At 35.4% G+C, this 15,468-nt stretch overlaps 4 protein-coding genes across 4 annotated transcripts; all 4 read right to left on the bottom strand.

The window, feature by feature from the left end:
• Positions 1–237: 237 nt before the first annotated feature.
• On the bottom strand, positions 238–1,182 carry LOC136670485 (olfactory receptor 4E2-like). Its single transcript, XM_066646869.1, has one exon. It carries the CDS (start codon positions 1,180–1,182, stop codon positions 238–240), a length of 945 nt encoding a protein of 314 aa, XP_066502966.1.
• Positions 1,183–5,152: 3,970 nt separating this feature from the next.
• LOC136665640 (olfactory receptor 4E1-like) lies at positions 5,153–6,094 on the bottom strand. The gene has a single exon (XM_066643286.1). It carries the CDS (start codon positions 6,092–6,094, stop codon positions 5,153–5,155), a length of 942 nt encoding a protein of 313 aa, XP_066499383.1.
• Positions 6,095–7,292: 1,198 nt separating this feature from the next.
• Positions 7,293–8,234, bottom strand: LOC136670319 (olfactory receptor 4B13-like). The gene has a single exon (XM_066646867.1). It carries the CDS (start codon positions 8,232–8,234, stop codon positions 7,293–7,295), a length of 942 nt encoding a protein of 313 aa, XP_066502964.1.
• Positions 8,235–10,666: 2,432 nt separating this feature from the next.
• On the bottom strand, positions 10,667–11,608 carry LOC136666308 (olfactory receptor 10A3-like). Its single transcript, XM_066644409.1, has one exon. It carries the CDS (start codon positions 11,606–11,608, stop codon positions 10,667–10,669), a length of 942 nt encoding a protein of 313 aa, XP_066500506.1.
• Between the last annotated feature and the right edge of the window lie 3,860 nt (positions 11,609–15,468).

Below are 15,468 nucleotides of genomic sequence, written 5' to 3'. Positions count from 1 at the left end.
CAAACTATTCATTTTTGACATTACGTTTTAATTTGTTCCTTTTTCTTTTTATATATGGTCCCATAATATGTAAATGTGTACATAACAAGCAGAATAGACGGTACATTAGCTTATTCCTAAATGATTGATGCAATAATAATAATATTTATTTGCTTTTTTTTAAACAGATTAAATTGCTCATAATTTCCATAATTTTTTCATTGGGTGCCTTCTACAATGAAAACTTAGATTCAACCTCTAGTGTGTCAGTGATGTGAGGAAATTAACTTTATGGCTGTACAGTTTTACAAAACTGCTACGAATCTGTAACATTCTAATTCCATATACAAGGGGGTTTAGGAGAGGGGGCACAACCAGAAAGTCCATTCCTAAAATGTTGCGCAATGCCTGCATTCCCTGACCTTGCCCATATCGAGCACACAGAGCATCTGAGAGCATAGAAATTATAAAGTTAAAGAGAGTGATTAAATGAGGAAGGCACGTCTGCATGAACTTGACCTGCTGTGTCTTAGACCTCATAGATGCTCTGATGATGCGTATATATGAGATAATGATGAACACCACTTGGGAAACATGGCAAAATATTAGAACATATCCATAAATGTTGTTCACTGTGACATCTATACAGGAAAGCTTAACAACATCCCAATTAAAACAGAAAATCTTGTCAATGGTATTTCCACACAGAGGAAGTCGTATTGTCATTGCAGTTCCTACAGATGTTTCTAGAAAAGAGAAAAACCAGGTAAAAAGAAGCAAATTTAACACTCTCTTTTTTGTCATAATAAAATGATATTCCAAAGGTTTACAAATAGCTACATATCTGTCATATGCCATGACTGTTAGACATGTGAATTCACAGAAAGCGTACCAGAAAACCAGAAAGATTTGTGAAAAGCATCCTCTGTAGGAAATTGTACGAGTATCTGTAAGTAGATCAGCAAGAATCTTTGGATAGAAACAAGAAGCACCACATATTCCATTTACATACAAACTACATAGAAAATGGTACATGGGTTCATGGAGTGATTTATCCAGAATAATTGTAATAACAAGTAGAAAATTCACAAACAGAGTCACAGTGTAAACAACTACACCGAATGCAAAGTAAATATGTTTGTTTTTCCGTGTGTCATTCAGTCCATGAAGCACAAACATGAACTCTACAGAAGAATTTTCCATCACTTCTTTTTAGTCCATCTGAATTCAAAACCAAATAACAAAGCTTTAAAATGTTTGAGTATGTTCCCCCAGAACATCAATTAAAAAAAAAAAATACAAAATAGGATCCTTATATATGTGGCTTAAAACACCCACTATGATGGTGTTGACTAGATCTTCTAAGATGTGTGTCTCTTCACTGGCCATGTAGAGTATGTTGATTAGCATATTCTTGCTTATATAGAGACTTTTGGTGTGTGTCATGTGATGTTTACAGATGATGAAGTGGGAAGTTCCCTGAATATACAGTTTATGGATTAGCGCCCCATGTCTGTATTAGTAATGATGTTTCTATGCATACACTCCTAAGCAGACATATTGAAAATAGTGGTAAAGAGGCCACTATTTGCTTTCCTGGATTATTGTAATTAAAATATTTTAAATCATTCAAAATATACAAGCAGATATTGATTGACATGGACAATATCTCTATACATGTATACAATGTGTTTTGCAATGGCAAGCATTATGTCAAATTCCCATGTTTTGATTTGAATCTCCAGCTTGTTTTATTATAGTAACATTAGCTTTGGATGTGGACATTGAAGATTTAATGATGATCTTCTTCTTTCGGCTTCCGTCCGAGGTCACCACAGCGGATCAACAGTGATCTGGCAGTTTACATGTCGGATGCCCTTCCTGACGCAAACCTCCCTATTTATCCCAGCTTTTGGACCAGCACACTCACGCCTGTGGACAATCTTCCGAGTCGCCAATGCGCCTATCGTGTTTTTTACGGAATGCCTATGCACATTTAGAATGTGTTTAAATTGTGTTTTAAACTATTAAACAAAGAGTCCTCTTAATTTTCACTCACCTCATTCATATGCTCATGCTTCATGCCATCCATTTAATCTAGAAGAGATATCACAGCTACCACCTACAAAAGTAATACTTCAATAAGTTAAAGGCAATGTTAATGATTGTGGGAAAATACAGTTCTCTCCAGTTTGTTTATGTTCAGTGCCTCCACGTCTTTTAAAGTGGAATGGTAGGTTTGAAGTAAAAACTACTGTTAAAACGTGTCCATCGTTGAACTTGTCTGTAAGTTTATATTCACCGCTATGCCACAGAAACTCATTTGTAACTCAAGTTGTTTAGTTTTTCACTTTCGTTGTGTGTTTACTTTGAGCCAGACAGGATTGGAATCTGCAATGGTTCTGCATATTACCAGGGCACTAGTTTGGTTACAGTGCTCACCAATATATTTTTGAAAATTCATGAAATAGGTGTGAAAACACAGGTCTGATATCCCCTCCCCACTGTCAAAAATAATGGCCCACTATCCCACACCCAACCCCATCAGTGAGACCAACTAAATCGTATGGTTGGGAATGGTGGTATTTTAGTTTTTTTGGCAATGACACAGACTGCTTTGGGTGGACAAAGCCATAAATATGAGCTTCAGATGGCTGCTTTAAAGCAAAGCTTTGTGCCTCTGCACAATTACAAAAATTTACCATCAGCTTCATGAATTCTATCACTGGAATATGCTACTGAATTACCTAGTGTAGAAGCTAATCAGTGCCAAACATGCTGCAGAAAAAAGAGTAAAAAATATTTCACTTATTCATCACAGTCCTCTTTGGGATCAAGATGCTCAAAATAAAGCCATTCCTCCTCAGGCAGCTGAAAACCATGATTGCCATCTTGATGCTCCATGCCATGTGCTTTTCTTTATATAAATAAAATGGTCATTTTCACATATGTTGCTGTCATAATCCTCCAATAAGAGTGGCTGGAATAGCATGCGTTTTTCATATAAACATGAATGGGTGTGCCATCGATCATGGTCATGGTCTCAGAGAGAGCCTCCCTTCATTATCCTAACCCCTCACTTTGTGGCCATGCTGCTCCCAGCCTCTAACTCAACAGCTTGTGTGCTCTTGTGGAACTTCGTCACACCCCCTCCACTTTACAGCAGTGCCATACCCAGCTAAATTTATAGCTCACACTTTCTTTTTTCAGTTGCTGCGGCAGAACCTCGCCCTGCCCCCTCCCCCCTGCTGCTGGGCTTCTCCCAACCTTCGTCGACCCCTCGGTTTGTGGCCACGCTGCCCCCTGCCTCCAAATTTGCAGCTTGTGTTGTTTCTCCAGAAGCTGTTGTGGACCTTCATCCTTATGCCCCTCCCTTTCACAACCATGCAGTGCCCTTCGTCTACTGTACAGGTTGTGCTCTCTCCTGCTGTGAGTGCAATCCTCCTATTGTTCCTCCCTCTCTGCTTTGTAAAAATTTTGGGAGTAGGATCACGCCCAAACTCTTCCCCTCAGTCCTATATATATCATGCAAACTCATGTCATTTCCACGTCGCACAAACTTGCTCCCACCTCCACTCCGTCTCCACACTTTTTGTTATAGCCATCTATTCAACTTGACTTCATATGCATTCCTAAACCACCCTGAACTCCTAAAAACATTTACTTTACAGGCATGGTCTATACTAGCAAATCATTATCTATCTATCTTTACTAGTATGAATACTTCAATATTATTAGGGTGGTTTTGATCTGATCTCAAAGATTGGAATCAGGGCCAATCACAGCATTCATTTACTGAACTGTATCGGCTCGATCTTAAAGGTTTGATCATCCATATTTTATATGTGGCAAGCTCCCACTCCCTGCTGCCCCTCAAACCAGTCATGACCAATGTGAATATTCCCTTGAGCAATGGTGCTTCTAAGATGTAGCTTTGTAAATGTTGTTCTGATCTAACTCTGCTGGCCACCATAGTCTGTAGTCCCCGTGTCCTGTATCCATCATTTCAAATTAAAATACCTATATTTAAAATGTCATATTGAATACAACATAACAGGTCTGTATTCATGTTGTAAAACTTCCACAAATGGCTTTTACTTGTGTTGTTAACGTGATTAATCTGGAAACTTTAATGGGTTTTTTTCCAGTGCAAATGAATCACTTCTTTAATCACCACTACAGAGTCTAGTAATGTATTAGAAGTTTTATTTAGTTATGTGAACACATCATCACTACAGCTCAGTTCAGAAGTTAGCTTAAATTTTACTCATGCTGAAATATGTATTAAATATCACAGCTAATACTCAGTCTATTTACCTCTCCTTCCTCTTCTTGTTCTTCTCTATGTCTATCACAACAGATAACACACATGCACACACACAACTGGAAGCTGGTTGGAAATGGGCATAAAATACTTGTAAGATTATGTAATGATACAATCAATCAATCAATTGACAACAGGTCAGTGACATATAGAGGTTTTAACAAGAGCATCTCAGATAAGTGGTAAACACATTCAGTAGTAAACATAGAGAGGGTACAGCCATTCTTTGAAATATTAGGCAGGCAAATAATTCCAAAATCATCTTTCTTAACATAAAATAGCAAGTAACATGATTCTTGATCACGAATTAGTAAAAATGATTTTTTATTAATTTTATTTTATGCATGCAAAATTAATCTGAGATTTTTATCCAACAGAATAGCATGCATTTTTCTTTAGACATTTTAGCTTTAGCTTATTAAGGGTGTAATTTTACATGATTTTATATATTTCCTGAAATTCATGACAAAATTAAATTTAGAAATTAAAACCTGAACTGTGAGGCAGCAGAAGTAAAGGCTTGGTAAAAGTGTTTCAATAATACATTAGATGAGATAATTCATGAAATGGTTACTCTCCACCAGGCACTAACATCTCCAGCAGTGTATTTTGTATATAACCCTGATACTGATGCTTATACTTCCATCCCTGTAACATATGTCAGATGTAAATTTTTAATTATGATCTCTCAGAGAAACTACTATTTATCAGTGGTAACCTGTACATATATTTTCTGGTTGTAAATAGAGTTGTTCCATGTCATTTATGAAGAAACTCATTTTAAGGTTCTCTAGTTCTCTCTCACTGAGGAAAGGGCCTGTATCAAACTAGGTAATTATTGAACTGACTTCAGCTGTGTTGCACCACTTTAACTCGTTGACTGTACATTTTCACAAATTGGCGTCGTATCAGGGTCATTTTCAACCCATAAATGATGGGGTTTAGGAGAGGAGGCACAACAAGAAACTCCATTCCCAAAATGTTGCGCATGGCTTGGAGTTCTGGACCTCTGCCATAGCGAGCGCACAACACGTCAAATAATATGGAAATGGTGAAGTTAATAAGAGTAATTAAATGAGGCAGACATGTTTGCATGAATTTAACCATTTCTGTTGTGGACTTCAAAGATGCTCTGATAATGTGATAATATGAAAAAATAATAAACACAGCTTGGAAAGCATGACAAAATATCACAATATAGCCATATACGTTTTGTACAGTGACATCTATGCAAGAAAGCTTAACAACATCCCAGTTAAAGCAATAAAGCTTGTCTATGTCATTACCACATAAGGGAAGCTGCACTGTCAGAGCAGTTGCAACAGATATTTCTAGTACAGAAAAAAGCCAAATGAAAACCAATAAATTCACCACTTTTTGGTGGGTCATAATGTAATGATATTCCAAAGGATTACAAATGGCCACATATCTGTCAAATGCCATGACTGTAAGACATGTGAATTCACAAAAAATATAACAGTATATCATGCATATTTGTGCCAGACACCCTGCATATGAGATAACATTTGTGTCTGAAAGTAGATCAGCAAGAATCTTTGGATAAAAAGAAGAAGCGCCACATATTCCATTTACAAACAAATTGCATATAAACAGGTACATGGGTTCATGAAGTGTTTTATCAAGAATTATTGTAATAACAAGTGTAAGATTTACAAACAATGTAACAACATAGAAAACAAGACCAAATGCAAAGTAAATATGTTTGTTTGTTCGTGTGTCATTCAGTCCATGAAGCACAAACATGAACTCCTTGGAAAAGTTGTGTAGCATTCTCACTACATTTGAATACAATGTTGAGAGTTAATCCTTCAAAAAGTCTTAAAAGTACAATTCCCCTGAACTATACAACAGTCAACGAGAGCCCCCCTCTTGTGTTCGGTAGTCCTTCAGCGATTCACAATGTGCACAATCAAATGGGAGTCAGTGACTGTAAATTGTAAAAGGGCTTGTCTGTCCCTTACCAAGACACTTTCTAGGTCTGGAAACCTCACTTACTTACAGATTTATGGAGATAGATAAGTGGCTGTAGTGATACCCGGGGAATTGCGTAATAAATTAACCTTGCTTATTTTAGCAATCTGTATTTGTAAATAAACGGTTCAAGAATGAACAATCTTTTAGACATGAGAAGAATCTACAGCCATATGAACAGATAAAAATATTATATTTATTGTTTACACAATTTAGAGAATTTAGATATAAATTTAGCCCTTGCTGAAAACTTCAACATGTAGCCATTATTTATAATAATTTATTAGCATATTTCAGTTTCAGAATTTAATCTCTAATTATTACATTCCCAGCCTTGAATATGAATATTGAACATAATTTCCTCATAGCAGAGAGGGATGAAAAGTTATGGTTAAGGAACTTGGAATGGCATTCTGTCAGAGCACAGTACCGAAATTTTTTGACATGTAGACATATTAATCTATTAATGTTATTACAGATGTGTGAAAACAAATCCTACCAAATAAAACGTTTTACACCATATACTGTACAGCAGGGAAATAATTTTTAAAATGTTAATACATTGATGAGGAGAATAGATAACAGTCTGTTATTATTGTTCTATGATTTTTTTTTCTTAGAAGTATAATTATAAATTGGAACCTCTGGTTAAAAGTCAGCTTCTTATAAGTGAGGACATTTTGTATGTCAAAGAGAATATAGTCATAAAGCAAATGTTTTACAATCAACTTTTGTTTATAGTACTTTAAATGCTATATTTAGACAACTGTACACTTCATCGATTAATTAAACTTAACTTCAGTAACGGAAATTGAAATCTTCGGATTATCAAAATAAATTATATTTAAGGCATAAAACAAACTCTGATGGCATCAACAACTTGCTCATCAGTGATTCAATTAATATTTTCACCAAAACAATATTCTGATCTGAAGTATATTTGTATCATTTCACTCACATACGGTATGCCCAGGTAAAGAAACGTGTACCACTGGTATTAATATCTGCTCTGTTCTGCTTTCAGTTTACGGCTGTAAATTTGAACAAACTGACGCCGTATCTGAGTCATTTTCATTCCATAAATGATGGGATTTAGGAGAGGAGGCACAACAAGAAACTCCACTCCGAAAATGTTGCGCAGAAGTTGTTGCCCTTGGCTTGTCCCATAGCGAGCATACATTATATCAAATACCAATGACATGGTGAAATTAATGAGAGTGATTAAATGAGGCAGACATGTCTGCATGAATTTCACTTGCTCTGTCTTAGATCGCAACGAAGCCCTAATGATGCGAATATATGAAATAACAATGAATACACCTTGGGAGGCCTGAAATAATGTTTGGACATATCCATAAATGTTGTTTGGTGTCACATCTGTGCAGGAAAGCTTAACAACTTCCCAGTTAGAGCAGAAAATCTTGTCAATGTTATTTCCACATAAGGAGAGTCGTGCAGTAAGCACAGCCCCAATAGAAGTCTGTGTTAATGAGTACAGCCATGTAAAACTGAGCAATTTCAACACCTTTTGCTGGTTCATAATGCAGTGATATTTCAAAGGTTTACAAATGGCTACATATCTGTCAAATGCCATGACAGTTAGACATGTAAATTCACAGAAAGCATACCAAAAAATCAGGAAGATTTGTGACAGACAACCTATATATGAGATAACATGTGTGTCTGACAAAAGATCAGCAAGAATCTTGGGATAAAAATAAGAAGCACCACATATTCCATTTACATGCAAATTACATATAAACAAATACATGGGTTCATGAAGAGTTTTTTCCACAATTATTATTATAATAAGTGTCAAATTTACAATCACTGTTACAATATAGACAACTAGGCCGAAAGCAAAGTAAATGTATTTGTTTGTCCTTGTGTCATTTAGTCCATGAAGCACAAACATGAACTCTCCAGAAGAATTCTCCATGTTTTCTCATGACATATTGATCAAAAATATGATTCAAGTTTCAAGAGTGTTAAAAACATCACACACACAAAATTAATCAAAAGATCTTGTGAAAATGTAAAGATTTGCCTTTTTCAAATATTTGTGTATTTCCATCTGAAATGTCAAATCAGCAGATAGTTATTGTTGAGAAATTACAATTGATGTTCACCATCCTGTCCTCTAGCCATTTATTTTTAAAGCCTCTGTCATACCCTATATATAAAGATAAATGTTGTTATGGTGCTTATGAAGAGGGACAAATTCCCTAAAGAATAATATGAACAAATTACCAAGTGGATAGGGTTTTCTGCTCATGATGTTATTCCTAGGAATGTCTTGTAAAAGAAGGTTACAGAGTTCCTGTTGGTGTATAGTTTATACCTCCAAAGCCAAACTGCTAAATGTCCACAGTTTTGATCTGATCTCAAAGATTGGTATCAGGGCCAATCACAGCATTCATTTCCGAACTGTATCAGATCGATCTTAAGTCTGATTATCCGTTTTCTGTACGTGGGAAGCTCCCACTCCCTGCTCCCCCTCAAACCAGTCATGACCAATGTGAATATTCCCTCCAGCAATGCTGCTTTTAAGAAGTAGCATGCTTTGTAAATGTTGTTCTGATCTGACCCTGCTGGCCACCACAGTCTGGTAGCATCCTGTCTCCACGTCCTGCATACATCATTTCAAATTAAGAGACCTATATTTAACATATCATATTGAATACAACGTAACATGTCTGTATTCATGTTGTAGACCCTGTGCAAATGGGTTTTACTTGTGCTGTCAATGTTAACATGATAAATTTGAAAGCTTTATTGTTTTTTATTCAGTGCAAATGAAACACTTCTTTAATCACCACTACCTCCCATAATTCACTAACTTAGAAGATTAGATTAGATATATTTAGATTAGGTTAGATTATATTTTACTCATGCTGAATTATATATTAAATATCACAACTAATACACAGTCTATTTACCTCTCAATCCTCTTCTTGTTGTTCTTTATGTCTATCAGATAGATAGATAGATAGATAGATAGATAGATAGATAGATAGATAGATAACAAACACAACTGCTGGAAGCTGGATTTTAAAGGTTGGGAATGGGCAAGAAATACTTGTAAAATTAGGTAATTATTATGTCAATAAGTCAATTGACAACAGGTTAGTGACATATAGAGGTTTTAACAAGAGCATCTCAGATAAGTATTAAACACGTTTAGTAATAAACATAGAGAGGTTACAGCCATTCTTTGAAATATTAGGCAAGCAAATAATTCAAGAATCATGTTTCTCAATGTAAAATAGCAAGTAACATGATTCAGCATGAATTATCAAAGAACATGTCCATGTGCAGTACATCATATCATTAAAGGTTTCAGAGAATTTGGAGCAACCTCTATACAAACGGGACAAGGTCGAAAACCAATACTGGCTGGCCATGATCTGCTAGGCATCAGGCAGCACTGCATTAAAAACATTATTCTGTAGTTGAAGTAACTGTAAGGTCTCATCACCACTTCAGAAATCCACTGGTTGAGATCACAGTTTGTTGCTGTATCCTCAAATGGGAGTTAAAATCATGCAAAGAAGAAACCACTGCCACCTTTTCTGGACAAAAGGTTACTGATGATGGGCTGAGCCGAAGTTACGTATTTTTAGTCATAATATTTTTAACAGCTCTAAATTTACATAAATGTATACAATTATAAAATACATTTAAAGTTATTTTAGATGGTCTTTATTTCACCATCACTTTGAATAAACAATCAAGGGGTTAAAATATTAAAATATCACCCTTTTAATTTCACTGTTGGACTTGTAAAATTTAAAATTTAAAATTTATTTGACATTTTTATGCAGCCAACAGACTGGTATGCATTTTTCTTTAGACATTTTAGCTTTGGATTATGAAGGGTGTAATCGTACACTGCCCATGATTTTATGTACTTCCTGAAATTCATGAAAAAATTAAATTTTGAAATTGAAACTTGAACTGTGAGGCAACAAAAGTAAAGGCTTGGTAAAAGTGCTTAAATAATGCATTAGATGGTATAATTCATAAAATTGTCGCTCTCCACCAGGCATCTCCAGCAGTGTATTTTGTACAGATTTGCAATGCAGTATCACAATGACACAATGCATACAATCCTGATACTGCTGCTTATACTTTCATCCCTATAACATATGTCAGATGTACATTTTTAATTATGATCTCTCAGAGAAACTACTATTTATCAGTGGTAACCTGTACATATATTTTCTGGTTGTAAATAGAGTTGTGCCATGTCATTTATGAAGAATCTCATTTTAAGGTTCTTTGGTTCTCTCTCACTGAAGAAGAAGGCTCTGGACCCACCTTATCCTGAATTGGATAAGCGGTTACAGATAATGAATGAATGAAATGACATCAGCTGTGTTGGACCACTTTAACTCGTTGACTGTACATCTTCACTAATTGGCGTCGTATCAGAGTCATTTTCAACCCATAAATGATGGGGTTTAGGAGAGGAGGCACAACAAGAAACTCCATTCCCAAAATGTTGCGCATGGCTTGGAGTTCTGGACCTCTGCCATAGCGTGCGCACAACACATCAAATAATATGGAGATGGTGAAGTTAATAAGAGTAATTATATGAGGCAGACATGTTTGCATGAATTTATCCATTTCTGTTGTGGACTTCAAAGATGTTCTGATGATGCGATAATATGAAAAAATAATAAACATAGCTTGGAAAATATGACAAAATATCACAATATAGCCATATACATTTTGTACAGTGACATCTATGCAAGAAAGCTTAATAACATCCCAGTTAAAGCAATAGAGCTTGTTAATGTCATTACCACATAAGGGAAGCTGCACTGTCAGAGCAGTTGCAACAGATATTTCTAGTACAGAAAAAAGCCAAATGAAAACCAATAAATTCACCACTTTTTGGTGGGTCATAATATAATGATATTCCAAAGGATTACAAATGGCCACGTATCTGTCAAATGCCATGACTGTAAGACATGTGAATTCACAAAAAATATAACAGTATATCATGTATATTTGTGCCAGACACCCTGCATATGAGATAACATTTGTGTCTGAAAGCAGATCAGCAAGAATCTTTGGATAAAAAGAAGAAGCGCCACATATTCCATTTACAAACAAATTGCATATAAACAGGTACATGGGTTCATGAAGTGTTTTATCAAGAATTATTGTAATAACAAGTGTAAGATTTACAAACAATGTAACAACATAGAAAACAAGACCAAATGCAAAGTAAATATGTTTGTTCGTTCGTGTGTCATTCAGTCCATGAAGCACAAACATGAGCTCCTTGGAAGAGTTGTGTAGCATTCTCACTACATTTGAATACAATGTTGAGAGTTAATCCTTCAAAAAGTCTTAAAAGTACAATTCCCCTGAACTATACAACAGTCAACAAGAGTCCCCCTCTTGTGTCCAGTAGTCCTTCAGCAATTCACAATGTGCACAATCAAATGGGAGTCAGTGACTGTAAATTGTAAAAGGGCTTGTCTGTCCCTTACCAAGACACTTTCTAGGTCTGGAAACCTCGCTTACTTACAGATTTATGGAGATAAATAAGTGGCTATAGTGATGCCCAGGGAATTGTGTAATAAATTAACCTTGCTTATTTTATAGCCATCTGTATTTGTAAATAAACGGTTCAAGAATGAACAATCTTTTAGACATGAGAAGATTCTAAAGCCATATGAACAGATAAAAATATTATATTTATTGTATACACAATTTAGATAATTTAGATATAAATTTAGCCCTTGCTGAAAACTTCAGCATATAGCAATTATTTATAATAATTTATTAGCATATTTCAGTTTATGCTGAATTTAATTTCTAATTATTACATTCCCAGCCTTGAATATGGATATTGAACATAATTTCCTCATTGCAGGGAAGGATGAAAAGGTATGGTTAAGGAACTTGGAATGGCATTCCGTCAGAGCACAGTACCGAAATTATTTGATATGTAGACATATTAATCTATTAATGTTATTCCTTAGTGATGCGGGCTGATGTATGAAAACAAATCCTACCAAATAAAACGTTTTACACCATATACTGTACAGCAGGGAAATTATTTTTAAAATGTTAGTACATTGATGAGGAGAATAGATAACAGTCTGTTATTATTGTGCTATGATTTTTTTTTTCTTAGAAGTATAATTATAAATTGGAACCTCTGGTTAAAAGTCAGCTTCTTATAAGTGAGGAAATTTTTCTTATTATTTTTTTTATTATTGTAACAAGTGTCAAATTTACAATCATTGTTACAATATAGACAACTAGGCCAAAAGCAAAGTAAATGTATTTGTTTGTCCTTGTGTCATGTAGTCCATGATGCACAAACATGAACTCTCCAGAAGAATTGTCCATGTTTTGTCATGACATATTAATCAAAAATATGAATACTGCTAAATGTCCACAGTTTTGATCTGATCTCAAAGATTGTTATCAGGGCCAATCACAGCATTCATTTACGAACTGTATCAGATCGATCTTAAGTCTGATCGTCCGTTTTCTGTACGTGGGAAGCTTCCACTCCCTGCTCCCCCTCAAACCAGTCATAACCAATGTGAATATTCCCTCCAGCAATGCTGCTTCTAAGATGTAGCATGCTTTGTAAATGTTGTTCTGATCTGACCCTGCTGGCCACCATAGTTTGGTGTCATCCTGTCTCCACGATCTGCATACATCATTTCAAATTATTAGACCTATATTTAACATATTGAATACAACATAAAATGTCTATATTCATGTTGTAGACCCTGTGCAAATGGGTTTTACTTGTGTTGTCAACGTTAACATGATAAATTTGAAAGCTTTATTGTTTTTTATTCAGTGCAAATGAACCACTTATTTAATCACCACTACCTCCCATAATTCACCAACTCAGAAGTTAGATTATATTTTACTCATGCTGAAATACATATTAAATATCACAACTAATACACAGTCTATTTACCTCTCAATCCTCTTCTTGTTCTTCTCTATGTCTATCAGATAGATAGATAGATAGATAGATAGATAGATAGATAGATAGATAGATAACACACCCAACTGCTGGAAGCTGGATTATACAGGTTGTGAATGGGCAAGAAATACTTGTAAAATTGGGTAAAGATACAAAAAATTATTATGTCAATAAGTCAATTGACAACATGTCAGTGACATATAGAGGTTTTAGCAAGAGCATCTCAGATAAGTAGTAAACACTTTCAGTAGTAAACATAGAGTTCTTCTCTGTGTCAGATAGATAGATAGAGAGATAGAGATTTATCATGCTGTAGTGGAAATAGATATGCACACATTACAGCGACATAAATACTACATATTAGATTCAATGATAATTAATTATTATTTGATTAATAATTAATTATTTAATTCATTTTGTTAAGCATTAAATAATATGTAGTGTCTTTACCTGCCCAATTTTAGCTTGGACAAGTAGGCCATCTTCACATATTATACAGCAGAATTAGCTGGAATTAATTATTATTAATGAATGTGACCTTACATTTACCTGGAGATGGACTGGAGGTAGCTGTGAGCATGTCACTGACATGCGGTGCTTTCCCCCACTTTTCATAGACACAGTGACCACTCCATCTGAGCTGGTGACTTTCTGAAGTTCTCTTTGGGAATTCTCCGTCATCGCTGATCTGCCACCTTGTGAGAGACACGTCCATGCTGGTCTCTCCTTGGCTTTTTCTCAGCAGGTCATTCTGAGGGTGCATGTGAACTTCTTTGTTGCTGGTCCGGAAACTTTGAGGGTCAGAGGTCTGAGGTCTTCTTCATTGCTCTGGCTGTGGCGTTGACTTTTTGCTAGAATAACTACAGTTTTTTTACTATAGTTTTCTACTAGAGATAAAATTAAAATAGAGCTTCGGTTCAATCTGGACCATGCTTGAGGGGCCCAAGACTATTTAAGAGAGCAATAAGACAGTCTGATGCCTGCAGAGGGCTGGAGAGTCATTTCAAACCTGAGTCATTTCTCTCTTTAGCCTTGAAAAATGGCTTAAAAAGAGAAAAATTGTGAAGTGAAGTGAAGGGGTGTGAAAAAGAGCCAGTGTCATTTGGCGCCACTGGGTTTTTAACCAGAGTTTAGAAAACCCGCCTTGAATACCTCATTGGTCCTCAGAGATTGAGGATTGGAGCGTCTCTTGCTTCTGATTGGCTGTTTCCTGCACCTTGGTATTGACATCACATAAAATTTATGACACTTGACAAGACAAAGACAATTCCGGTTGAATGATCATCTCAAGATTTTGAATCATACTTTTGCAATATAAAAGATATATGTTAACTCAAAGCAATATCATTAAAATAAACCATGTTTTACATAATTCTTAACCAAATAACACACAGAGTATGTGGCTACCTTGGTTCTACAAAAGTTAATATAAAAAGTGATTTTAAACACATGTAAATTAATTCCACCCATTTTGATTGTCCAAATGGAATTAATTTTACACAGTGGTAAACACATGGAACTTCAAACTGTTTTAAACCAATGGAAATTAAGGTTTAATTCTATAGTTTGAGAAGTTCTTAATTAAGAGTTTTACACAGAGCATAAACTGATCCCCGGGAGTGTCTCCCAAAAAGATTCCTCTCTTGACCCTGTGTGGCCTTGGGTCATAAACTGTCCTGGAGTGAGATTTTACATCTCTGCTCTGGGTAATCTCACATTCCATCTGGCTTGTGTAAGGAGGGGATGTCTCTGAAAATCAGCTAAAGTCTGTATTAAAATCAAATCTCAGAAAGTCAAATTTCTTATTAGAAATTAATACACATTCATTATATCACACTACATATCCCCCTTTTCAGACCACACTTTCTTTCTAAACACAGTGGGCTGATAATGCAGAGATGGATGTGAACAGCAAGGTCAGTGGAATCATTCATTCATACACTCAGGGTTGATACTTTTCTGGGATCATTTAATATGGGAGTAATCCTTCATTGGACTTCGTATAATATGTAAGAGGGTATTCGTGTTCACCTTAAGTTAAAAGTGTCTGTTAGATAGGAAAAATTATCAAAGGAAATGTTCAGGGGTAGTTACACATGCAAATACTTTCAAAATTCCTTGCCTTAGTGATAATTACTGGATAGGCAGAGTGTTCCTCTATATTTGAGCTAACTACTAAGAACACTGATTTAACATGACTAGT

This window comes from Hoplias malabaricus, chromosome 1 (genome assembly GCF_029633855.1).
Source record: "Hoplias malabaricus isolate fHopMal1 chromosome 1, fHopMal1.hap1, whole genome shotgun sequence".
Classification (NCBI taxonomy): Eukaryota; Metazoa; Chordata; class Actinopteri; order Characiformes; family Erythrinidae; genus Hoplias; species Hoplias malabaricus.
This window is presented reverse-complemented; position numbering and strand designations above follow the sequence as displayed.

What these genes read in the sequence shown, in the direction of transcription:
- LOC136670485 (XM_066646869.1), bottom strand. Translation starts at nt 1,182, where the DNA reads ATGGAAAATTCTTCTGTAGAGTTCATGTTTGTGCTTCATGGACTGAAT.
- LOC136665640 (XM_066643286.1), bottom strand. Translation starts at nt 6,094, where the DNA reads ATGCTACACAACTTTTCCAAGGAGTTCATGTTTGTGCTTCATGGACTG.
- LOC136670319 (XM_066646867.1), bottom strand. Translation starts at nt 8,234, where the DNA reads ATGGAGAATTCTTCTGGAGAGTTCATGTTTGTGCTTCATGGACTAAAT.
- LOC136666308 (XM_066644409.1), bottom strand. Translation starts at nt 11,608, where the DNA reads ATGCTACACAACTCTTCCAAGGAGCTCATGTTTGTGCTTCATGGACTG.